Raw genomic sequence first — 26,132 nt, 5'->3', positions numbered from 1 at the left:
ACGATTTTGTATTCTAGTTTCATTTCACTAACTATCTTGCGCAACATTACAACATTAACGCTGTAACCGATGTCGTTGTATTTATTTTTGAATACAATTTTTAAATGCTGATGAGAACACCAGGAATACGAAAGGGATATGGAGATCGGTGAACCCGTCTGTCTCGCGACTGATGCTCTGCAAGCACTCGAGAGGTTACATCTTCACCTGAAGCAGAGTTACAAACACACAGATGGTATTAGAGTGTTCTTGGGTTGATTTTTATGTTTTGTAAATTTAGGCTAAAGACTACGGTTAAGATAGTTATGTAATCTTCTAATTTTAAAAGTTATTTGAGGTAAATGACACTGCAATTTCTACAATGACATGTCAGAAACTGTTAATAAACCTATGATTTAGAGGGTTGTATTGTGATACCAGAGAATGTTAAAAAGGGGTGTAGGCCTACAATGTATTCCAACATTAGATAGAGTGAAAACATCTGGCATAATCATGTTATTCGATCCGCGTACTTAACAATATTGTTATCATGGTTATATGTATAAAGATATATAATTTTAAAATTAGATAGTTGGCACACAGACTATAAATAGTTACTAATACTTTTATATCTTTTACTCATGTTAACTAAATCATGCTATTTATTCCGTTTTAAAAGTAACATTTATGGAATAAATGCTATCGTAAAGTCCGCGGATCGAATACCATGATTATGTCAAACATCTCTTATACATGTGTCTGCTTTGCAGTCTACACGTTACAAGTATGTAGGGGTGTGTATATTGCTCAAGATTTTCCGATACAATACGATACAATATTTTCTGATGCAATATCCGATATATTGGATATATAAGGTAGTTAAGCATTTTCTGAAGTAAAATATCAAAATTTAAAAAAAATGAAGTGGTTTAATATCTTTTATTTCATACAAAACAAACAATGACAATTAAAGTCTGAGGAAACTCCAATGTCACAATGTAAAAGCGGGGATTAAAGTAAGAAATCTCTGATGTGTCACAATGTAAAAGCGAGGATTAAAGTCTGAGAAATCTCTGATGTGTCACAATGTAAAAGTGGGTATTAAAAGTCTGAGGAATCTTTGATGTCACAATGTAAAAGCGGGTATTAAAGTCTGAGAAATCTCTGATGTGTCACAATGTAAAAAGCGGGGATTAAAGTCTGAGGAATCGTGCTCCTGTTAGAAGCCATTTTTAAATTATGAACTTCGATCCCGACTATTAAAAGGGCTATTTTTAACCCCTACATTATATCGTATCGTATCACCGAAACACTGTATCGTATATCGCTGGACAGGCGTATACCGGTACATTTCGATATATCGATATATTGATTCACCCCTACTAGTATGTGTGCCATATATCATCAATATAAGGACTTGCTGTGTTTGTAATAAGATATATTACAAACAAAAACAACCAGTGCATATCTGGTACTTTAAGTCGATTCTTCTTTTAGTATTTCAGAAATCTGTGAACACTTTAGAAAACCTCAGGGACATTAAAGGTGCCCTGGATGGATCAGCCCAGAACTTTGACTCTCCCCAGATCTGTGAGGATTATATCCAGGAACTGAAACAGCAGGTGCTCATGCATGTTCCGTCCTCTGTATCCACTGAAAACCAAGAAAAGTTCCAAGACCTCATCAACAAAACATTTGAAGGTGAGAGAAAGGAAACTATTGAAAACTTACACAGTACTTATATTTAAACAAATGCCTGAACACTATATGTGTAACAGCCCATGAATTCCTGAGCTGCAGTTGTAACACTCATTTGCAATGTATTAAGTCTTGAACTATAATGTTTTTCAAATTTACTTGTTGTCATTGGATGGTGAAATTGATGGAATTCAAATGTACTGATACACATGACAAACAAGAATCATAGTGAAGTTTCCAAGTTAACATAACAAATCGATTAGCTTAGTGTCAATGTTTTCACCTTTCAGTTTGAATATCCCTGTAAGAGTTATTGAATTTTGCTGAATACAGTGTAAAAGACTACATATGATGACAGTCTTTCTGGGCCCCCATCTAACTCAAAATTTCAGAGCTTTTAAGGAAGAGTATTTACAAAATCAGTTTCACATAGTCCGTTCGTTTTCTTTGTGAATTTAACATTGTTATTCAGGATCAGAAGTTCTGTCTGCGGTCCTTCTCACTTGCCCCTGGTACCAGGCCAGCCAGGATGAACGAGGGGAGCAGGCACGTCACAATGTACTGTTTATAGTATATCTGTCACATGACCATCAGTTCCTGGCTCCAGTTAATCAACATGTCTTAGACTGGAAATTTGTTTTAGACATGGTAAGAAAATGTACAAACTTCAAGACATTTTAAACTCAAATATTATACACATGTTTGTAATATATACATGTATAATTATACACCCCTTTGAAAAGGAGGAGGCGTATTGATTTGCATCTGTCAGTCATTCGTTGTCTGCTCATTACATACATGTATCTTGAGAACCCTTTTCTTGACAAACATCAAATTTGGTATACTGGTAGCCCCTAAAGAGTAGATGACCTCTATTGATTTCAGGTCATGGGTCAGGGTCAAATTACTCAGGACATATAAAAAATATTGTCTGCTGTTTTGAGAACCCTGTGCTTGACAAACATCACACTCTGATGCATTGGTAGTTCCAAAAGAAAAGCTGACCCTTATTGATTTTGAGGTCAAAGGTCATGGGTCAAGTTACTCTGGACAAAAGAAAATATTGTGTACTCAATATCTTGTGAATCCCTTGGTGCACTGGTACCCCATTTTTTGGCTCACCTTATAGACATTCTAGATTTTTTTGTAAAGATGACTTTTTTCAATATTGTCACACCGGGGGCATATATATATGTTTCTAAAACATATCTTAATATTCACTCACTAATCTATTTCTCATCTTTGTATGATATTTAAGGGATGAATGTCTAGGTTGTATATATTATGCCTTGGGTATTTATTCTTGATATTTATATTTTGTAATTTAACTATTTTGTTTAGTTGAAAGGTCAGTATTTTTTGTTGAGAAATAAATGCAATGAAGCAGCATAAGTAACAAAATTGATAAATATTGATGAAGAAAATGATCTGAAAGCAGTCAACTTTGAACAACAGAGAATCTTGGAATGAGTATGACAGCCTGTCATAGGAATTTTGCAATCCTGAGATTTTTAGCTCACCTGAGCTAAAAGCTCAAGTGAGCTTTTCTGATCACCCGTAGTCCGGCGTCCATCTGTCTGTCCGTCCGTCTGTAAACTTTTAACATTTTTGACTTCTTTTCAAAAACCACTGGGCCAATTTCAACCAAAGTTAGCACAAAGCATCCTTAGGTAAAGGGAATTCTAAATTGTTAAAATAAAGGGCCAGGCCACCTTCCAAGGGGAGATGATCAAGAAAAGGTAAAAATAGAGTAGGGTCATTAAAAAATCTTCTCAAGAACCACTGAGCCAGAAAAGCTGAGATTTATATGAAAGCTTCCTGATATAGTGCAGATTTTAAATTGTTAAAATCATGGCCTCCGGGGGTTGGATGGGGCCACAATAGGGGATCAAAGTTTTACATACAAATATATAGGAAAAATCTTTAAAAATCTTCTTCTCAAGAACCACTGAGCCAGAAAAGCTGAGATTTATATGAAAGCTTCCTGATATAGTGCAGATTCTAAATTGTTAAAATCATGGCCCCGGGGGTCGGATGGGGCCACAATAGGGGATCAAAGTTTTACATACAAATATATAGGAAAAATCTTTAAAAATCATCTTCTCAAGAACCACTGAGCCAGAAAAGCTGAGATTTACATGAAAGCTTTCTGACATAGTGCAGATTCAAGTTTGTTCAAATCATGGCCCCCTGGGGTCGGATGGGGCCACAAGGGGGGATCAAAGTTTTCCATACAAATATATAGGGAAAATCTTTAAAACTCTTCCTCTCAAGAACCACTGAGCCAGAAAAGCTGATATTTGCATGAAAGCTTCCTGATATAGTACAGATTCAAGTTTGTTAAAATGATGGCCCCCGGGGGTTGGGTGGGGCTTCAATAGGGGATCAAAGTTTTACATACAAATATATAGAGAAAATCTTTAAAACTCTTCTTCTCAAGAACCACTGAGCCAGAAAAGCTGATATTTATATGAAAGCTTTCTGACATAATGCAGATTCAAGTTTGTTAAAATCATGGCCCCCGGGATCGAAGTTTTACATACAAATATATAGGGAAAATCTTTAAAAATCTTCTTCTCAAGAACCACTGAGCCAGAAAAGCTGATATTTACACGAAAGCTTTCTGACATAGTGCAGATTCAAGTTTGTTCAAATCATGGCCCCTGGGGGTAGGATGGGGCCACAAGGGGGGATCAAAGTGTTACATACAAATATATAGGAAAAATCTTTAAAAATCTTCTTCTCAAGAACCATTGAGCCAAAGAAGTTCACATTTACCTGAAAGCTTTCTGACATAGTGTAGATTCAAGTTTGCAAAAACCATGGCCTCCAGGGGTAGATTGGGGCTATAGTAGGGACTAGGGTTTTACATGCAAATATATATGGAAAATCTTCTGATATGGACCAAGGTGACTCAGGTGAGCGATGTGGCCCATGGGCCTCTTGTTACAGATATGATTTATTTTTCAGGGTTGGCTGTATGCTGTAGAGTTGTACCACTTTGTGCATTCCATTGTGAAGGGGAAGACCAGGTGTGTAGAGGTGCTATATTGTCCAGACTCTGGTCAGCTGATACAAACAAACCAATGGAAACAGCTGAGAGATCAGCTCAACTTCTCTAAAGTGACAAGTAATCAAACCAGGCTGTTGTTTTTGTTGTAAATTTTATTAGAGTAAAATGCTCTCTTTTAAATGAAGCAACCTTGCTACACAATTGTATGTGTACATAACATTTGCCATGCAATGAGTCCCATAGTCTTATAACATAGTTGTGGTTATGTATATCTAGTACTCTGTTCAATACTTTTTTCAGATATCATTTGTTCAATGTAATGATTTTAAGACATGTTTATTTTTAACACTGGAAATGCAAAGAAGTATTTCTTGTGGATTCTGTGGAGATGATTGTTTTCATTTTTTAAAATCTATAGGGAACTTTTACCTTGAACATTTTTTACAGAACTCAGGGGATATGTAGAAGCATGTAAAGGTCAGTCTGTCAGTGGTATTGGAAAGAAGGGGAAAGATGGCAAATTTCGTCTGGTTGAGTCCACAACATTCCATCAGTTCTGTGACAGTTTCAGGTATGCATAATTTTTCACTATTGTTCACAGTTGTCTTCAATTATGCATTAAGAGCCCTATATATGGTTTACAGAGCTAACTGTCATGGATACCAATTAGTCCCCACTGAATCAGGCTAACTGGAGATTGCAAACAGATCTCAGAAGAAATGAACTTCTTTCCAGGTCAGCATCCTCTCTGGCAGATTCCTTGTTGTCCTCGCACCTCTCTGACCCAAACCTACTGCTGTGCATGAGGGTTTTCTTTGTTTAATCTCTGTTTGTACCATGTGCTTGTTGGGTGTTTCCACATCCAGTCACCTACTGATCATTGTATATGATGTCCCCGATTATCAAAATTTGCCAGCCTTCTGGGTAGTAGTAATTGGTGAACAATAATGTCCCTATTCTTTTGACTGCAAAAGTTGTTTTTTTAACAGTCTTTTAAAGTATGCAGGATACAGGACATTTTCAATGCACATTCTACATGTATGTATATTGTATATGTCTACTGTTACAGTCAACAGGGGATGCTTACTCCTCCTAGGCACCTGATCCCACCTCTGGTGTGTCCAGGGGTCCGTGTTTGCCCAACTATCTATTTTGTATTGCTTGTAGGAGTTATGAGATTGATCACTGTTCGTTATCTTCACCTTGCATGTACATCAAATGATGCATTAAAACACCAGTCCTACAATATATCAGACATCATTCATTTTCTTTAGGTTGATGAATCATTTGTTCAATGTCACAGCTGATTTACCGCCCTGTACAGAGGTCACGAAACTAACAAGTCTGCCTGACATTGCTGTTAAAGGCAAGGATCTCCTGTACAAACTTTATAAGGTATAGACAAATTCAGTACTGAATCACAATATATTCTTTGTTTCAACTAGTGTCATATTCAAGTATCTTTGGCCATCCGTCTGTCTGGCCATCTGTGTGTGTTGGCAAATTCACATGTTCAAATTTGATTCGTTGAATGATTTTTGAATTTTTGTCGTATGTAGTATCTGGTTTTCTACAAGCAGCAACTATGGTCAGCAAAATGAACATTTATTTCAGCCAATCTAGCTAATGATTAATTAGCAGTGACTATTTTTAATGGGAAAAAACCCAATTGAGTAGCTTTCTCAGAAAAAAATTATCAACATCATAAAATTTAACCCTGTATTGAGACATAATATATATCAGCATTTTATTTTCTTTAAAAATTAATAGTAAAAAGGGAAGTAAATCTGTAAATTCATGCTAAACTATGCACAAAATTTACAGATAAAATGAAGTATGTTATGTATTTGTTTAAAAGCTTATTTTTATGATATGTATAATGGCAATTTTGAAAGCAATGTGTTGATTGTATTTAGACAACTTTTTCCTTACATGCACATATATTTTGTCACAGACAGAATTTCATTATGAATCTTAAGTATGAATATTATTGAATAGAAAACAGAGAAATCAAACTTTCTTTTATTTTTTATATGCATATAGATTATTAAGCAAAGTAATATTATTATATTATTAATACATAAAAAAAACATTGCCAGACATTTTGTGACATTGCATTAAAATTGTGCTGAAACATTAACACCCCTCCCTTACAAAACAATTTTTTAGCTCACCTGAGCCGGAGGCTCAAGTGAGTTTTTCTGATCACATTTTGTCTGTCGTCCGTCTGTAAACTTTTTATATTTTCGACTTCTTCTCATGAACCACTTGGCCAATTTCAACCAAACTTGCCACAAAGCATCCTTGGGTGAAGGGCTTTCAAGTTTGTTCAAATGAAGGGCCATGTCCCTTTCAAAGGGGAGATAATCCCAAAAATGCAAAAATAGGGTGGGGTCATTTAAAAATCTTCTTCTCAAGAACTACTGGGCCAGAAAAGCTGAAATTTACATGAAAGCTTCCTGACATAGTACAGATTCAAGTTTGTTCAAATCATGGCCCCTGGGAGTATGATGGGGCCACAATAGGGGATCAAAGTTTTACACACAAATATATAGGGAAAAACTTTAAAAATCTTCTTCTCAAGAACCACTAAGCCAGAAAAGCTGAGATTTACATGAAAGCTTCCTTACATAATGCAGATTCAAGTTTGTTAAAATCATGACTCCCAGCAGTATGATGGGGCCACAATAGGGGATCAAAGTTTTACATACTAATATATAGGGAAAATCTTTAAAAATCTTCTTCTCAAAAACCACTGAACCAGAAAAGCTGATATTTACATGAAAGCTTTCTGACATATTTCAGATATAACTTTGTTCAAATCATGGCCCCCGGGGGTAGGATGGGGCCATAAGGGGGGATCAAAGTTTTGCATACAATATATAGGGAAAATCTTTTAAAATATTCTTCTCAAAAACTACTGGGCCAGGAAAGTTGAAATTTACATGAAAGCTTCCTGACATAGTGCAGATTCAAGTTTGTTAAAATCATGGCCCCTGGGGGTAAGATGAGGCGACAATAGGGGATCAATTTTTACATACAAATATAGAGGGAAAATCATTAAAAATCTTCTGATGAAAAATCACTGTGCCAGAAAAGTTTACATTCACATGAAAGCTTCCTGACCTAGTCTAGATTTGATTTTAAAAAACGTATGGCCCCGGGAGTAGGTTGGGATCACAATAGGGAACAAAGTTTTACATGCGAATATATAAGAAAAATCTTTAAATATGAGCCAAGGTGACTCAGGTGAGCGATGTGGCCCATAGGCCTCTTGTTAAAATGATGCATAGATTACAAAAGGAGTGCATGATAAATAATTTACATAAAACTGTGAAAATTATTTAATCCCCTGCATGAGTTCTATTTCTATTCAAATTCAATAAAATGTAAAACTGTTTAAATTGTGTTGTTTGGCAGGAGTTCTGCCCCTCATCAATAGTAAATCCTTTAGGAATATGAAACACTAAAAATAAAGATTTCCCCGTGATAGGTTTGGTAGACTCTTTACCCATATACTCTGTGTACCCTAAATCAAATCAAAACAATTTATTTTGTCACAAATTAGTTTGAAGTTCAAGGTCACTGTGGTGAACCATTGAAAATACCTGTACTGGATAAACAACAACATTTTTCTAGTTGTAATAAAAAAATTTGGATCAGATAGTGAAGACATATTGATTCTGTGAAACAGGACCCAGATGTGTCAAAAAGAGATATTTTTGACATACTTGTTCAGTGGAGAGACTTTGTTGTGGAGGAACTCAAACACCTCAAATACACCAGTCCACAGGAAGTAGAAGAAATTGTGGGTAAATGGCAATTAGAAATCAGACTAAAAGGCAGACATCTCACTTCACCAAGAGGTATTGTATACTGTAAAAGATAGGGAATATTTTATAAGTGTTTTGAGAGCTGGCATGAATTCACATCTTTAGTGCAAACCATGGGTTATGATCTCAGTCGATTTTCACTAATAGAAGGAACACTAACTGATGTTTTTGCAGTAATAGATCTTCTTCTTTTTTTTTTTATAATTCTTTATTTTCTTGTATTCTGTAATATCAACACAAGTGACATATGCATCAATCTTTAATTTACAGAAAAGTTTTATGAGAGAGAGAGAGAGAGAGAGAGAGAGAGAGAGAGAGAGAGAGAGAGAGAATAAATATATCAAAAGGCTGTTTCAATTGAATAAAAGGTTCCATCTATTCCAGGTTGTGTCAAATTTTGTTTTTTCACCATTTTTATAGAAGATGTATTTCAAGGTCTCATAGTTCTTTTTCAAATGAGATATCGCTACTACTATATTTAATGTCTTTTCTGTACACCTGTGCAGTAATGAAACTTAATCTATATTTTAGAAAGTGTTGATAGCTTGTATGTAAATATGTTGTTTGAAGGAAAAATATTAAAATCTTTTGGACATTTTTTAAGTTTGTGATGTGGATTAGCATGCTATACCTGGCAATATTAAATAGGTGGGTGTACGTGCATATCCTCTTCATGCGATAACACTTTGTTTTTATATGTAAGTGAATTAGCATTGTGCACTTTATTTTTTCATGCATATCTAAATTTTTTTTCATATTTTTTTTTAAAGTGAGATTTTATTAATACATGACACTACTCTGATTTACTTAGTTTTACCGGATGAGCACTCTTCATTAACAACACAGATGCAGGAGATTGGTGGACAGGTTACTAAGTTACAACCACAACAAATCATTCTGATTGCTCAGGCTGGGAGTCACATGTACGGCTTGTCCACACCTACCAGTGATGTGGACTTTGTAGTCATCTACTCAGAACCATGCCAGGTACGTGCTAACCTACTGAGCTCCTCAGCTAGGTAATGATATTTAAAATGAATAGACAAACATAAAAAATGAATAGACAAGTATTGCTGATATTTATATTTTCATCTACCGGCATGTTTGAAAAGGAGTCGGCCATTATGATAATGTAGAGTACCTCCTTAATTACCAAGAGTATATTGAATGATTCATGAAATACATCATTATACTTTACTTTAGTTTCCGAGATAAAATCATGGATTATGAAAGATGATATGAAAATAGAATGATTGATGCAATGAACTGTCCATTTATCAAGTTGATGAAATAATTAAACAAATAAAATAAGATTGAAACATGTAAACATTTTATGAAATTGATTAGTAAATGTTGGCAAAATAATTTGTTTGGTCAGTGGAAATATTATACGTAAAATTTGATTGGAATGAAATGGGTTTTTAATTAGCTTGGTCTGGCAACCTGTTGGTAATTAATTATTAATTGGCTTGGGGACATAGTTAGGAAAAAGCCGACCTGCCACGGCTGATCACTAGTTCTGAAACCGCTCCCCAACAGAGTCAAAACCCCATCCCCGGGGATCATGAAATTTACAATTTTGGTAGAGGCCGTCCTGCTCTACATCACTATATTTTGTGAAATTCTTGTCTTTTTGTCCAAAGTTGTACACCTTTCAAAATGGATTATGTGAAACCAGTATTTGTAACTACCTAAAAATGTTAATATTTTGATAAATGATGATCTTATTCTTATTTTACATTCATGTATATTTGAAAAGGAGGAGCATTTTTGTTTTTGGTTTCAAAACGAGCAGAATAACAATACATAGTATTGTATGGGAATTCATCAAAATTTTTGTTGTTGCAACGTTGGTAAAAAATCTCGCCACAAGACCCCAAGATCTTGCCCTTTGTGTCAGTGAATTTATCACATGTATACTTATGTTAAAGTCCCAGTTATAACCAGATTGTGCTATGGTCTCAGAATCCATTGTAACCTCTTTATCTAGTCACTAATGTTGAATCCAATGAAACAATTTACATATGTACATGTATATCAAAGAACAGACTTAAGCACAACGAACTTAAGCACATGCATATTTATATGTTATTCATAAACTACATTTAGATAAGAGACTGTCGCTTTTTTTTTCACTTTAGCAAGGGTAATGCTTTACTTACAGATTATCATAAGCACTAAAAAAATCACATGTATTGAATGCAACTATGTAAATGTCAAAGCAAGTATCAATTTATTCGATTGGTTGGTATCATAATGTGCACAGTAAATATTTGATTTCAGAATGTACTGGGAAGATGTAAAGAAATTAAGGATAATTTTGAAAGTAGGGGTCCCTCCAAACTTCTGGAGTATGGTGCTCATGAAGCTCGTCTGTTCTGTGAGATGTTGTTGAAAGGAAGTGTTGTGATTCTCGAGGTAAAGTAATGCAGTGAAATCAGGGTAATTGACATGCTTTGAGAAATAAATTTTATGTCAGATTGAGCAGGATTTCAGATTGAACAGTGTCTGGCTGAAAGCTACCACATTATATAAAAAGTGTGTGTCATTGAGGGTACCATTGAAAATTTTCACCCCAAAAAAATCAATCAAGGCTCAACCAAGATTGACGATGGTTTTCGAAGGTTGAAGATTTTAAAGGGACTGGTTCACGATTTTTGAATATTTTTTTTTCATTTTTGGTGTTAAACATTAAAAATATAACTGATTTAATGTTGAAAGCCAAACTTTTGACCATCTGAATGCAAAAATAAAAGCAATATTTTAGCCTTAAATCTGTGTTATATAAACAAAGACTTGAGTCTTTTCATGTAAACAAACTAACCAGTGAAATGTTAATTTTGTACATAATATAAAGCATCTTTTTGCATAGTCACAAATTTTAACTTTGAGATGACACATTATACCCAAACAATGCTTGAAATGTGAAAGATATGATAAACTTAGATCAATATCCATTTCTTTTGAAAATTTCGTAAACAATAACATACTGCAATCTTTGTTTAGAAAACAAATAATAAACTCTCTAAAATGAGCTTCTGTGATAATGTATAACCTTAATTTTTATGTGATATCTTTTAAATGCATTAGACAATAGATTTTGATCAGTAAAAGTGAAAAACAAAATTTTGGGGGAAACTTTTTTCCCTATATAACACTAATGCGATTTAGAACCAACATTTTAACTGTTAAATCAACTCTTACACTCATGGTCTGTTGACCAGTCAATAGTTTATGAGTCTGTCCTATTTTCATTGGCTATGCCAGTCATGTGATTCTCGGTCTCCTGCTACTGGTATGTTTTTGGCTTTGGGCAACAGATCCATTCTTGGGTCAAATTAAAACGTAGTTGTCCTTGGACCCAGTCAATAACTGTATATCATAATTAATTTGTCTATTAGTAGAGTAATTCACCATTTTTTTGTTTGTTCCTTCTTAATTTCTCTGTGCATGTAACAGTTAAACTGCTGACTGGTCAATAGTTTTGACTGTTTCATTTCACTGCACATGCATTTTGCTGCAAATACATGTACGCTGCTGTTGTTCATCTTTACATATTCATCATCACAACTGAGTTTTATAAATACATGTACATGTATGTTGAAAAGATATGAACAAAGTTTTATGAAATATCAAAATGAATTCTCATTGGTAAAGTACAAACTAACATTTTGGTTCTTTTAATTACAGATAAGTAGATAAATCAATTGGATAATAAACAGTTATTTCATGTATCTCAGAAAAACAGCCAAAAATATTGCCCCTCAGTAGTGTGGAAGACCAAACCACCTCTGGGCAAAAGTTTGACAGTTTCCCTGAGATACATGAAGTAATCGTAAACTGTTTCCAGTACTCTTGTTAAGATAATTCAAATGATGAAATTTGGCCTACATATATGTACAGACTGTAGGTGAAATTTCACTAGTCTTATTTTATAAATTTTTATATACACTAGTGTGTATTATTTCCTGTTTATAGTTTTGCATTCTACTTTTCAGCTCTTATTCGGGGAAAATCACACCTACATGAGTCCCCTGTGGAAGGTATTTATGTTATCCATTACCAAGTATTCACTGATGTCTTCTTGTACAGGTTTCAGAAGTGTAGGACTTGAATAATTGGAAGTTGGACTTTCTCTTCAGGAATTAACGACTCACAGAAAGTGTTTTGTGACAGAAAAAGGAATTCAACAATATCTAGGGTTGATACAGAACAACTTCAAAATGTTAGAGAAAGACAAAAATGAAGGTGGCCCAAAGGACCGGAAGCTTCTTTATCAGGTCTGCAGGGCTTTGTAGATGCATGTTTTTAATGGGAAATATCTGTACTTAGACCGGTATACAAAATAATTTGTAACTGAAATGACAGTAGTTGTATTTAGAGTGGTTGTGTTCTACTTGTAGATATTTCATAAATCAGATGGTGTGGAAAGAATGATGAAGGGTGATATTCCCAATGTCAGGTGTTCCGGGGATCTCAGGGAATTCATAATGAACATCAGGACAAAACCACTAGAGGTGAGAAGTTCCAAACAACATGCAAGTTTTTTTTTCACAAAAAAGTTTAAGTCTGTTTGCTACTTTTCTTTTAAATGATTTGAATCAAGTTTTTTGAAAGCTAAGAAACAAGTGCTTTGAGACCTGAGTTTCCCCATCATGACATTTCTCTATACAGGTATTCATAAAATGAATATTCTTCAGATTTTATCTGTCTTCATGTATTTATGAACACATTTCAGAATGACTTTAGCAGAAATGTCCTAGTCACAAAAGCAAAAGGAAAGATAGATGGACTTTTGAAAAGTTTAGCAGCAAGGGAAACAAGAATGAAGGAAAACATGGACTTCAGTGTGGTGACAGACTGGTTACTTCAAGTTCGCGGTCTGAAATCAGTCTGAGGTGTATGTCAAATGGAGGTCTGAGGATATTTATCATTTCAAGTGAATCAGCATGGAATACAAAAACACCATATCTGGAGAGGAAAGTAACATTATATAGGGAGAAAGACTCAGAATCTTATTTTTATTTAACATCAATAAACATTCATGAAAGGTGCTCAATTTCCACGATGCATTTTCAACAAAAAAATCAGTGATGTTGGAGAAAAATGTGAAGGAAAAAAGTAGGCAGGCTACTGTAAAATGTTCCAATATGAACTTGAATTTTACAACACTTGTGTCCTTATTTGATGCATATGTAGGAAGCATTGCAAATTACGGATGTGAAGTGTGGGGTGCTCATTCAGCTCCTGATATCGAAAAAGTTCACATAGATCTTTGTAAAAGTATACTGGGTGTGAAAAGTGCTACTCCTAATGTAATGGTTTATTGTGAATTGGGTAGATTACCATTGCAATGTGTGAGAAAATTACGAATTTTAAAATATTGGTTAAAACTTTTATCAAAAAAAAATTGCATTTTGAAATCATGTTATGACTATATGTGTGATGAAATGAGTAGTAAACAAAACTGTAAAAATTGGGTAGTAAATGTTAAAGGTATTTTGTCAAATGTTGGATTGATGAACCTATGGTTAAATCAATGTACTTTGAAGCCACAATACATGTTTGCAAGTGCTAAGCAACATATTTTTGATAATAAACAAACAATACTTTCTGATATCAACTCTTCCTCAAAATGTAGAATTTATAAACATTTGATTGACCATTTTACTTTGCAGTCCTACTTAACTAAAAGAATTCCTATGCAGTATAAAAAACTTATATGTAAGTTAAGATTATCGTCTCACTGCCAAGTTATTGAAACCAGTAGATACAGAAATGTTTCTTTAGAAAGACATTTATGTCCTTTATGTACTTTAGATGTAGAAGATGAGTTTCATTTTTTCTTTAAGTGTATGTATTACAGTTATTTAAGAATCAAATTTTTGAAAAAGTATTATTATATCAGTCTTTAAATTAATTCAACTTTTATAGACACAGCATGTAAAGGAATTGTGTGTTAACTTAGGTAGATTTATTAAGAATTCCTTTCAAATTACACCAATGTATAAGCACAATTTCTATTCTTTCTTGACCTTTATATGTTGTTTTTTTTTTGTTTTTTTTTTAGATTTATTACATTGTATACTATGTCTATAAGCTGTATTTGCTTTTGACTAATAAACAACAATGAAATTTTTTCTCTATATAATTCTTACAAAACCACATTTTTTAAAAAATTCTTCATGAACTCATTTCTTGATTTCTTGTTTTTCTTGATGGAAAAAAAAAATGATCTAAAAAATATTGACAGTATCGTCAAATAATTATGCAATTTTCAAATAAAAAATTTGATATGGTAAATAAATTGTTATTTTTCCACAATATTTTATTGTAAGATTTTTTTGAAAAATTATAATAGCAACTTCTAATATATCCAAACTCAGTAATGTTTATTTCATCAAAATTGAGGAGAAATTGGCTCCCAGGTAAGCTTTTGAGAAAAGATGGTTTTACATGAAAAATATAGGGGAAATTTTATTTGGGAACTAATTTGTCACACTTCTGTAGTCAGGTGATAAAAGCTTGATCTTACACAAATGAATGCTGAAAATTATCAATTATTTTTAATGTCTTACCAAACTGGCAACAATATCAAAATATAAGATTACAATAACAGGTGAACACAGAAACGCAAATAGTCGGCATCTTTTATATGCTGCTGACATGTATGTTATAAGACAATGCAAACTACTGAAATTAAAATTGGAAACTTCTTCTTTTGTACAGAGTTTTTGCCTCAGGATTTTCAAGTAGTATTTCTCTACTAGAGTATATTGCATGGAGTGACTTTAAGCATTTATGGTCGCAAATGATTCTCGTATAAAGAAGCAGGTACTGTTTCTACAGTCATCTAGCCCAGAAAATTGACGATTTCAATAGGAGTCCCAAAATCTCCCATTGCAAAAGAGAATATTTAAGAAAACCCAAACTACATTTGATTTGATCCAAAATTGCTTCCTGCTGTAATGACAAGAGCGTGAAGTTGGCATAAAATTGCCAAAATCAATGAAAAAATTCATAAATTCAGGGGATTTTTCTTTCAGAAAACATGCAGCCCATGTGTTGAGCAAATTCATATTCAAATATATTTTTTTATCGTCTATTAATAAACAATATATATTAATTTCATTTTGCTTGACAGATGGGCACACCTTTTCCTAGGCAATAATTTGGATGAAATTTAACAGTTATTAAGCTTCTTCTTTTTTTTATAAAATGTGGGAAAAAGTCTTATTCATGACGTAATAATGCTATCAAATAAGCAATAACTTTGATTTAAGTTGAGATAGTATACTTTGCATACATTTAACTTACTTTAAACACAGATCAAGCTTAATTCAAGATGCATTTAAAACAGAGAAATTTTTTGGGCCTTTTTATATACTGTACACAATCGTACCTTGTTCTTTAAGGTCACAAGGTTGAAATTGTATCAAAGCCTGAACTTCACTCTTCTTGATTTGAATGACACAATATCCTCCAAGGTCAAAATAAGATATCCATACTGCATTCTATGACAAGTATATGGGATGTAAACTGAAAAACAAGGGATTGGAACAACTACCAGAGTTAGTCTTTCTTACAAGTATATCATTCTACACACATCTAATATGGGGTGGTGTTTCCTCTTCCAATCAACTTGGCTGGAATCCTAGTCAACAAAAACCTGTAACTGAATGGTCATAGTGAGTATAAAGCTGTAACTGAATAGTCATAGTATTAACATGTTACTGAATACTCATAGTATAAACCTGTAACTGAATAATCATAGTATAAAACTGTAACTGAATAGTCATAGTATAAAGCTGTAACTGAATAATCATAGTATAAACCTGTAACTGAATAATCATAGTATAAAACTGTAACTGAATGATCATAGTATAAACCTGTAACTGAATAGTCATAGTATAAAGCTGTAACTGAATAATCATAGTATAAAACTGTAACTGAATTGTCATAGTATAAACCTGTAACTGAATGGTCATAGTATAAAGCTGTAACTGAATAATCATAGTATAAAACTGTAACTGAATTGTCATAGTATAAACCTGCAACTGAATAACAATAGCATAAACCTGTAACTGAATGGTCATAGTATAAACCTGTAACTGAATTGTCATAGTATAAACCTGTGACTGAATAACAATAGCATAAACCTGTAACTGAATGGTCATAGTATAAACCTGTAACTGATTGGTCATAGTATAAACCTGTAACTGAATAATCATAGTATAAAGCTGTAACTGAATAGTCATAGTACAAACCTGTAACTGAATAATCATAGTATTAACCTTTAACTGAATAGTCATGGTATAAACCTGTAACTGAATAGTCATAGTACAAACCTGTAACTGAATAATCATAGTATTAACCTGTAACTGAATAATCATAGTATAAAACTGTAACTGAATAATCATAGTATTAACCTGTAACTGAATAATCATAGTATAAACCTGTAACTGAATAGTCATAGTACAAACCTGTAACTGAATAATCATAGCATAAACCTGTAAATGAATAATCATAGTATTAACCTTTAACTGAATAGTCATAGTACAAACCTGTAACTGAATAATCATAGCATAAACCTGTAATTGAATAATCATAGTATTAACCTGTAACTGAATAATCATAGTATAAACCTGTAACTGAATAATCATAGTAGTAACCTTTAACAGAATAGTCATAGTATAAACCTGTAACTGAATAGTCATAGTATAAACCTGTAACTGAATAATCATAGTATTAACCTGTAACTGAATAATCTTAGTATAAACCTGTAACTGAATAATCATAGTATTAACCTTTAACTGAATAGTCATAATATAAACCTGTAACTGAATATCATAGTATAAACCTGTAACTGAATAGTCATAGTATTAACCTGTAACTGAATAGTCATAATCAGTCTAAACCTGTAACGGAATAGCCGTAGTTCGTATCATGAACTTTTTGCCTTTGGTTGAATTCAGATTATCTGTATTTTGAGAGGAGGTGGAAGATATGTTATCAAATACAACAGTGATGGTTAGTATTCATTGAGCCAATACGTTTATGGCTCGGGGAAATTGAAAGTGTCACTTTTATGTCGAGTTTTTCAAACCATAAAGCTCTACTAGTTTGTATAATTCCTGCAGTTTCACTTCCAGAATCAGTTTCATGATTTCTTATTTACTATCATTGTATACCATTATAAAATATATACATGTATAAAAACATTAAAGGTTCCAGTTTTTGCCCTTGATTTTGTGTTATTTCAGAAGCAATCTGAGCGTGGTCTGATGTCTGACCTCCACGGTCAGTGAATTACCAGATTCCAAGACCTGGTTATAAATAAAACTACTAACAAACGCCTCCGCATCAGAAGCTCTCCTGATTGGGTATCCCAGCATAAACAAAATTCCCCTCTCTTCCCAGCATCTTAATTCGAAACAAACATAAATATGACGAATGCTCATGGTCAGCAGATCAGAGGGCAAAATATAGAACAGATACAGGGGGGGGAGAGCAATTGAAACATCTGGCAAATTGTTTGAGTGCTGTAGGATGTAAACAATTTCCTGAGAGTCGCATGATCGGGATCAAAACCACGCAAACTCTGGGTATAAATAGTTGAGGTATTGTCAAACAGCGTCAGAACAAGATGAAGTTTTGGTTGTCCCTGCTGTTGGTTTTGGCTGTGGTTAGTGTCCTGGAAGCACGGCGCGGGGGGAGGAGGAGAGAATGGCGGAGACAGAGGCTTGCAGGAATACAAGCTGTACGGCGCGGGTAAGCTAGCAAATTTCCAAAACAATCGGTCATCGTCGCAATGAAATTATATGAGATTTACATTCTTAATGGAGATCCGACTGTTTTGAATAATGCGGTTAATTGTTTTAGGACGGAATGATTTACAATATTTTAAGAATCGATGAACCAAAAAAGCCCAATTTTAAAAGCTATCAAATTTGCTAAGTGCTAGTATAGATTCAGGTTTGTTCAAATTAGGACCACCAGGGCCAGGGCGAAACCACAGTAGGTGATATAAGTTTAACATCGAAATACAATATGTTTAAAAACATTCTCAAGATTCAGTGTTCAATTACAGTGTACCTATATGGAACGTCCTCATGTAGTGTAGATTTAAGTGCAAACCATGCCAAGAAATCCCTACCGAAAACTCCAGTGTAGGGAAACCGTTATATATCAGTGATCACAATTAAGAGATAAGCGATGACTACAATTTTGAAATAGCCTGTAATGTGGTTCTATTGAAGCCAGAGAGTTTACATGTGATTCAGACTGTATGGGTTTTCTTGGCATGCATGAACCCGGGTCAAGGGCAAGACATGTAAGAAATGAATTTCTCTTTTGAAAATACATGATGGCATGAACTGCGCTGCTTAACGTGGGCTAGGTGTGTCGTGAAGCGTTGCAGTTCATGCTCTCGTGCATACTGTATTTTCAATAATGAATTGTTTAATATTTACATTCTACTTTCATTTCTGTCGGAATTTCCAAATGTTAAAATAGATGTATTCTATTTTTTAAGATTCATACGTACATTGTTCATAACTGTACCGCATTCATGGGGAAATGACTACCATTACAATTGGTAAAGATATCGAAGGAACAAACATGGGAAATGTGAATACGATTAAGAATTTTACTTAGAGGTATAGAGGAACATATTTTAAAATTTTCTCAAGATTCACTCAGATACGATATGTTAAATTTATTTTATATTTAAGCCTCGACAGCAAATGTGAATTCAATATATATATTTTCACTATGAGAACCCGGCCATAGCGGGATCACAGAAAACGTTACACTATAGGTATGTTTATAAGCAAGGTCGTTGCGGCGAGCGTTGTGACCCATGGGTTTCCTCTTTTATTTTCTAATATTGAAGATTTCAATATATCTCCATATTGGCACTTTGTGTACACATACGCACTTTACTCTTGTGTCAATACATGCACGCGCTTGCTGACGTCGGTTCTTATGTCTTTTCCACAAATTAACAATATTGTTGTCATTGACGCCTCGTTAGGATACATTTGTGATATAGTGCCGAAATTTCGGAAGTCAGAATAAACATTGTGTTTGCAGGTACCCGGCTGTGGTTAATGATGACGATGTAAAAGACGATGATGAAGATGACGGCGATAAAAACAGCTGGATGGCTAAGAAACAAAACAAATGGGCCATGAAACGCCAGAGGAAAATGAAACGGATGCAGAAACGCCGCGGCATGATGGCAGCAGACGACTCTGACGAAGATAAACCAGAGGAGGCACAGAACGGCGACCAGGATAAACACGTAATGGTTCACCGTCGACGATGGCAGCAACACAAAGGCAACAGGGCCCAGAGACGTCAGAAATGGAGAAAAATGAAGAAGACGAAGAAATGGATGCACAAAAGACCATCCTGCTTCTGTCTGCAGACTGAACAACTAGAGAAGCTGCAGGAACTGATAAAGAAGGAGGGCCTGGAGAAAGAATTTCCCCAGATAATGCCACCAGAGGAAAACACCCTAGACGACGGGACATCCGATGTCTCCGATGATGAGGATAGCGATGATACCGACGACACCGAGGAGATCGATAATGTCAGTGAAGAATCCAGTGAATCAGAGGAAGTAACAGATGACTCTAATGAGGAGCTTCCTTTAATGACAACAGAATCATCTATCATTTTACAGTAAATTCAGAATTTCATCGTTTGAACTTTTTGTCTATATCAAATCATTTTCACAATATTAAAAATGATCAACTGAGTGCGTGTTTTTATACACTGTAGAAGTAATGGTATAGATGGTAGAGACATTGCTATACATGTATTTAAATACTAGCAATGACGGAACACAGATCTTCTATGTATTTGAAAAACCGTTAAAATAATGTATACAAGAACGTTCGGAGGCAACTAACCTCCCTATCCCTACCAAGATTCACAGTTCCTTCTCAAACTCTTTAAATTACTGCTTGTCCTCAGACTCACACTTAAAGAAAAAACAAGAATTTAATATCCAGCTAACAATCAGACAGACAAAAAAATTGATTATTAACACAACTGATTGTCGGGAGGTAATTTGAACTTCACTTCTTGGTAAACAAGTGTGGAATGAGTCTCAAACAGAAACAAACGGTAGAAAATGGGTTTTACGGTTGTTCGAGTACATCTAACGACAGACTTGTCAACAGTAATACCCGCACCACGGTGTTGGTTCTGTAACCATAAAGAAGTTAACGTAACACACTAAAGTATCAGGTTACACACAATTTTGCATTATTATTCCTGTAAATGTTATCGATGTAGAATTTAAAGTTACTTTAAGGTGCAAGTTAATGACAACACTCAGACAAGTCCGTTGGAATTAAGAGTACCAAACCCAGGATGAGTAATCGGACACAATTTACCCAGGATTGAGCGGAGGTATAAATGTCTAGGTGTTGCTTGATTGGCTAATATCAATAGTGAATTTATTTGGAATTGAAGAATTATCGCACAGAATCGAGAAATGACTGCCAACATATCAATCTTACAGAATATTTGGGCTAAATTCTTCTGAATCAAAATGGTGTTGTTATACCAACAAAAGGGTATGGGGAAAGTGCCATTTTACAAGTTTTGCCTTTTAAGATGCATAGGGAATTCATATTAGTTGACCAAAAGTACTTGCAACATCTCCTTAACTTACTTTCGAGTCTTTTTTTTTTTTTTTTAGCTTATCTGAGCGTTCGGCTTGAGTGAGCTTTTCTGATCCAAACTTTCCGTTGTCTGTCGCTGGCGTCGTTGTCGTAAACTTTTCACATTTTCATCTTCTTCTCCAAAACAACTTCACCAATTTCAACCAAACTTAGCAAAAACCATCGTTGTGTTTAGGGGATTCAAAATTTTAAATGAGGGGCACGCCCCTTGGGGAATAGCGAAATAGTAGAAATACAGACAAATTTTAACAAATTTCTTCTCCAGAACCAGCGGGCCAATTTCAATTAAACTTGATACAAATCATCCGTTGGTGAAGGGGATTCAAGTTTGTTGAAATGAAGGGCCATGCCCCTTCAAAGGGTAGATAATCACAAAAATAGGGTGGGGACATTTAAAAATCTTCTCAAGAACTACCGGGGCAGAGAAGGTTCAGATTTACGTGGAAGCTTCTTGACATAGATCAGATTGAAGTTTGTTAAAATCATGCCCGAGGGTGGGTAGGGGGAACCACAAGAGAGGATCACAGTGTTACATGCGAATATATAGGCAAAATCTTTAAATATGGACCAAGGTGACTCAGGTGAGCGGTGTGGTCCATGGGCCTCTTGTGTTTTTAGCATGCGACAGAAAAGGGCGAAATGATGCGATTGGTACATCCAGTGAACGTCAATTGGCCTTTTCCGTCAAGTCGAGAAAAAATTTCGAATACCAGTCCAAGAATCCAATGATTTTCATGTTGAAAATGTGACTCTTAGTAACATCTATGAATTGAAAAATGATTAACAATTGATTCCATTGCAAATAATATATTGTATCTTTACAACAATCTGTAAATATTATTTATGGCAATATGAATGTTTGCTACAACTCGGCACACTGTTCACAGGAGGTACTTATTGTCTTGAATGCTATCATTTTTTTCTCTTCTTCATCTTTAATATTTTTCGGTATACACAGGAGGAGGACTGTTGTTGTAGGTGGGCGGGGTTACGGAAAGCCACGCCTGCTCCTGAGACTTTCCGCTACGAGTAATCACTGGTGCTGTGTAATCTCGACCTAGAGTTTTTGCATTCTTCTCAGCACGGACATCAGTTTTCGAGTCAGTTATCTTCTTCTTGCAGCATTTCACTCTGATTATGCTGGAAATAAAAACGTAATATATACAGAAGCATTGCATTGTTGATTCACAAATTGATTTAGGAGTAGAGAATTGATGTAATATTGTTGATTTACGAATTTATCATGAAAAAGCTTTGAAAACGCGCAAGAACATTTAAATAATATAAATGTACGAAAAAAGTATAGTAGTATGGGATCCCCCCCCCCCAAATAAAACTACATGTACATAAATTTCGCCCTGTTGTTTCCATTCGGGAAAAAAAGAGATTTTATATATGAATGGAAAGATATATTAAAATTAAGATTTAAAAAAAGAATTTTAAAAAGCTTATAATAGGATAGAACACGATGTTTCGACAAGTTTAGAGAGAAAATCCACCCGAGTGGACACATAATTACGCAATTCTACATCTCTGTTGACGCTTTACATTTTTGTAAGACTTAGAACAATGAATTCAACAGATTCCGTTTTCGTTTTTCGATATATGAAATAAATATTCAATTGAAAAAAGTGTATTGATTTTAATCAAACCATGCAAGTTTCTCTTATTTACCTAAACTTTGGACTGAATTACGATCTAAATTGGGATCTATAATATCAATATAACTTTATCGGCCCCTTTCCCCCCGTATCATTAGCAAATTTACATTACACACGAGACGGACGGCAGACTAAAATACACAATTTCTAATGTTTTACTGATTTCATCAAACATATTTTATATTTCAATACAGACTGAACACACTGCTTTACAACACGACCTTTTGCCATTTAAACTTACCAAAAAGTGGTTCAATAGAAAACATGGCTCTCAGATTCTTAAGATTACACCAAAAATATTTAACGTAATACCTTGTTATATCATTTATAGAAAAATCATAGATTACAATGTTATATAATATTGAATATAGATTTTTCAGGAAGCAATTTACAAGATATCAGTGGTGTTTTTATTTTTATTTTTTAAGAATAAATATTATTTGATTGAAGCTACACGCACAACACCTCTTAAATGAATACTTGTTATGCGAATAAGTTTGTTGCCCAGAACGTCATTGAAAATAGATAAGTAAATAAAGTGATTTTTTTTTGCAGATATCTTGATGGTCAGTTTAAAAAGTCATAAAAAGCCTTTAATACAACCGCTGTACACATTTTGGCTAGAAGCCGTCTATATATAGTACCATCCAACAACGACGCTTATAACCACCACTCCGATAACCAATATGACGACTTTCACGACGATCTTATGATGTTTTTCCTTGTGACAATCCTCTTTGCTTTTTCCGTCTTTTTTATCACAGTCATCATCATCATCATCATCATGTTTCGGTTTGTCTATAACAGATATATTCTTTCTTAGAATCAATTATAATGCTCTATCTTACCGGAAGGATGGCCAATTCAATGAACTCATTATACCTGCTTTGATGCAGAATTTCCCCGTCCCACCTGACGTGACATCGCAGCATTTGTCTCCGGCAATGAGACACTGAGAATCATCCGTACATGTTGTCAGTGCTCCGCCCCCTCCAGTTGCAGGTACTGTAGCTGGGCAAACTTACATATAGAAAAGATGATCCTTCATATGTTCCGTTTATGCAAATTGATATATATCTAATATTTTGTCTTGAAATTGAAGAAAGAAACATTTGATGGTCCATGATACTGTTTATGTTGCAAATTAACACATGAAAAAGCAGATTCAGTTTGAGTTACCTGGATGAGGTGAGGCAGAAATTTGGCCTGAAATACAAAAAATATTTCACTACTCTTTAATCAGAATCATTGAAAAATTTTATGAAATATTTCTGGATATGTCTACAATGAGTCTTACTTGCAAGGTAGATTGAGAAACACAGAAAGATTATTTTACTATCCATGGTTACCCGTCAACCTCCTGCAGGTCTTTTTCTTCCAGAGTGTGCTGTATGTTCATTTAAACTGCTTGCAGAAATTTCCCTGGTGGCTTGTAATTATATATTTAAATCGTGCTTTGGTTAACAATGCTGAACAGTTTTAAATGTCAATATTTGCGGAACGTTTCACATATCTCACAACTTAGTACAACAGAACTTCAAGCATTGCCATTAATTTTTTAAAATTTTAAAGGCATCATATAAATATTACGATAGATAACAGATTTCGTGACTTCAGCGCGACAGATTTCACAGTTGCAGCACATTATGAAACAATTATGCAATGTAGATTCAAAAGGCGTATTGATGTTTAAATGAATAGTTTATTGAAAGAGATTTGTATCTACAAAGGACGTTATTCAGTGAATACCTGACTATAAATGATCAATGCTCCTCAAACGTTTGATAAATAGTAATGTAGAATCTAGTACATGTATGGCAAAGATCAAATTCGTATTGATGACTACACGCTAAGTTCAATTATATACTGATCAAGTCAAAAATGATAAAAATCAAATACCAGACGGTAAGTTTTGGAATAAGGGATACCAATGTGATGTTGTATAGTTTCCGTTTGTGGTCATACACCTGATAAATTTACATATTACATCTTAAAATATTTACATTTACCATCATTTTACAGTAATTAGCTGCAGAAAATAAATTGGGATATAACAATGTATACCGGAGAGAGCTACAGCTCTGCGGCTAGATAGTAATAACTCTATACTACTTTCAATGTATTATATTTCTCGATAAAAACAGTGACCTTTTAACTTGACATAAAATTTTGATTCCCTATGGCGGCCCCTCCCTACACCCAGGGGTCATGATTTGAAGAAAATTTCAATCTGCACTACCTGGGAATGTTTATTAATATGGGTTATCATGACGTTGCTGTTATGGAGATTTTTTTTATTATATGTAAAACTTTGATCGCTTATTGTGGTCCCACCCAAACCCTGGGAGCCACTATTGGAACAAACCTCAATCTACACTACCTAGAAATGTTTTTGAGAAGATTTTTCCTACGGGACTTCCGTTTTTAAGGTCCTAACCGAAAGACCCGTGATTCTCCCTTCTAAATGTTGAGCGTTTGGCGAAGGAGCAATCACTACCTAAGTTTAATGCGGCCATGGCACGAGCAGGGCAAGAACTCACGATCTCCCGATTACGAAGCGAACGTTCTACCACTGAACTATTGCGACCGGTAACTTTCAGCGAAAAATGTTTTGTTCTACAATGACTCAAAATCAAAACAGAACTTTTTAAAAAATTACTACAGGTGCGGATCCAGGAATGTTTGAAAGGACAGGGGGTTCCACCATTAATTTTGGTTTTCAAAAGGAGGCCCCACCCTCAAAATCCGTGATTTTTACTTTTTTTAAGCAAACTTTTCTGACGAAAGAGGGGGAAGGGTTCCAACCCCCGGAGCCCTTCCTTTGAATCCACCACTGCACAACATATATCTTCATGTAACTCCAAACAACGAAAGCATGGTAGAAATTATGGGTGTTTTTTTTTATATAGGTACTGTACGAGAGCACGATAATATCACGGATCAAAAATTACTGCGACTTGATAAACGCAAGAATTGAATTTAAACCATTTCAAAATGCATCTTTGCAAGCCAAGCTCAGTGGCGGATTTAGACCCATTTCATAAACATTCGATTAAATATTGATTGATTGTATATTGTTAAACGTTCCACTCGATAAATTTTCACTCGTATGTAGACTTCACCTCTGCCGGTGAAGGGCTGCAAAATTTAGGCCTATGCTCGACGCTTACGGCCTTTGAGCAGGGAGGTAATTTATCGTGCAACGGGGCCTCGATTTTTGCGGTCTCATCCGAAAGGCCGCCCCATTTAG

At 34.6% G+C, this 26,132-nt stretch overlaps 4 protein-coding genes across 5 annotated transcripts in view; 2 read left to right on the top strand and 2 right to left on the bottom strand.

Moving 5' to 3' along the window:
* The window catches only part of LOC125670354 (solute carrier family 17 member 9-like), a 960,148-nt gene that overhangs the window by 146,855 nt on the left and 787,161 nt on the right, over positions 1 to 26,132 (bottom strand). The window lies entirely within an intron of this gene.
* On the top strand, positions 8 to 14,663 carry LOC125669961 (uncharacterized). The gene is made up of 13 exons (XM_048904840.2): positions 8 to 235; positions 1,477 to 1,680; positions 2,150 to 2,325; positions 4,648 to 4,807; positions 5,138 to 5,261; positions 5,965 to 6,085; positions 8,385 to 8,556; positions 9,335 to 9,510; positions 10,807 to 10,941; positions 12,522 to 12,566; positions 12,666 to 12,803; positions 12,927 to 13,040; positions 13,262 to 14,663. Exons 1-13 carry the CDS (start codon positions 139 to 141, stop codon positions 13,418 to 13,420), a joined length of 1,821 nt encoding a protein of 606 aa, XP_048760797.2. The 5' UTR covers positions 8 to 138; the 3' UTR covers positions 13,421 to 14,663.
* On the top strand, positions 18,021 to 20,287 carry LOC125671822 (probable serine/threonine-protein kinase fhkB). The gene is made up of 2 exons (XM_048907761.2): positions 18,021 to 18,294; positions 19,618 to 20,287. Exons 1-2 carry the CDS (start codon positions 18,170 to 18,172, stop codon positions 20,213 to 20,215), a joined length of 723 nt encoding a protein of 240 aa, XP_048763718.2. The 5' UTR covers positions 18,021 to 18,169; the 3' UTR covers positions 20,216 to 20,287.
* Positions 22,013 to 24,319, bottom strand: LOC125672140 (uncharacterized). The gene is made up of 5 exons (XM_048908261.2): positions 24,180 to 24,319; positions 24,062 to 24,088; positions 23,765 to 23,902; positions 23,527 to 23,680; positions 22,013 to 22,361 (listed from the first exon to the last, which is right to left on the bottom strand). The coding sequence occupies exons 1-5, from the start codon at positions 24,223 to 24,225 to the stop codon at positions 22,157 to 22,159; spliced, it is 570 nt and encodes a 189-aa protein (XP_048764218.2). The 5' UTR covers positions 24,226 to 24,319; the 3' UTR covers positions 22,013 to 22,156.

This window comes from Ostrea edulis, chromosome 4, assembly GCF_947568905.1.
Source record: "Ostrea edulis chromosome 4, xbOstEdul1.1, whole genome shotgun sequence".
NCBI classification, from domain to species: Eukaryota; Metazoa; Mollusca; class Bivalvia; order Ostreida; family Ostreidae; genus Ostrea; species Ostrea edulis.
Note: the sequence above shows the minus strand (reverse complement) of the source record. Positions and strands in the feature narration are given on the sequence as shown.

Coding starts and splice junctions, on each gene's coding strand:
- LOC125669961 (XM_048904840.2), top strand. CDS start 139: ATGGAGATCGGTGAACCCGTCTGTCTCGCGACTGATGCTCTGCAAGCA. Junction 236..1,476: donor GAGTTACAAACACACAGATG/GTATTAGAGTGT, acceptor TTCTTCTTTTAG/TATTTCAGAAATCTGTGAAC. Junction 5,262..5,964: donor CAGTTCTGTGACAGTTTCAG/GTATGCATAATT, acceptor CATTTTCTTTAG/GTTGATGAATCATTTGTTCA.
- LOC125671822 (XM_048907761.2), top strand. CDS start 18,170: ATGAAGTTTTGGTTGTCCCTGCTGTTGGTTTTGGCTGTGGTTAGTGTC. Junction 18,295..19,617: donor ATACAAGCTGTACGGCGCGG/GTAAGCTAGCAA, acceptor TTGTGTTTGCAG/GTACCCGGCTGTGGTTAATG.
- LOC125672140 (XM_048908261.2), bottom strand. CDS start 24,225: ATGGATAGTAAAATAATCTTTCTGTGTTTCTCAATCTACCTTGCAA. Junction 24,089..24,179: donor TTTCTCAATCTACCTTGCAA/GTAAGACTCATT, acceptor TTTGTATTTCAG/GCCAAATTTCTGCCTCACCT. Junction 22,362..23,526: donor ATAAGCGTCGTTGTTGGATG/GTACTATATATA, acceptor TTTTATTTCCAG/CATAATCAGAGTGAAATGCT.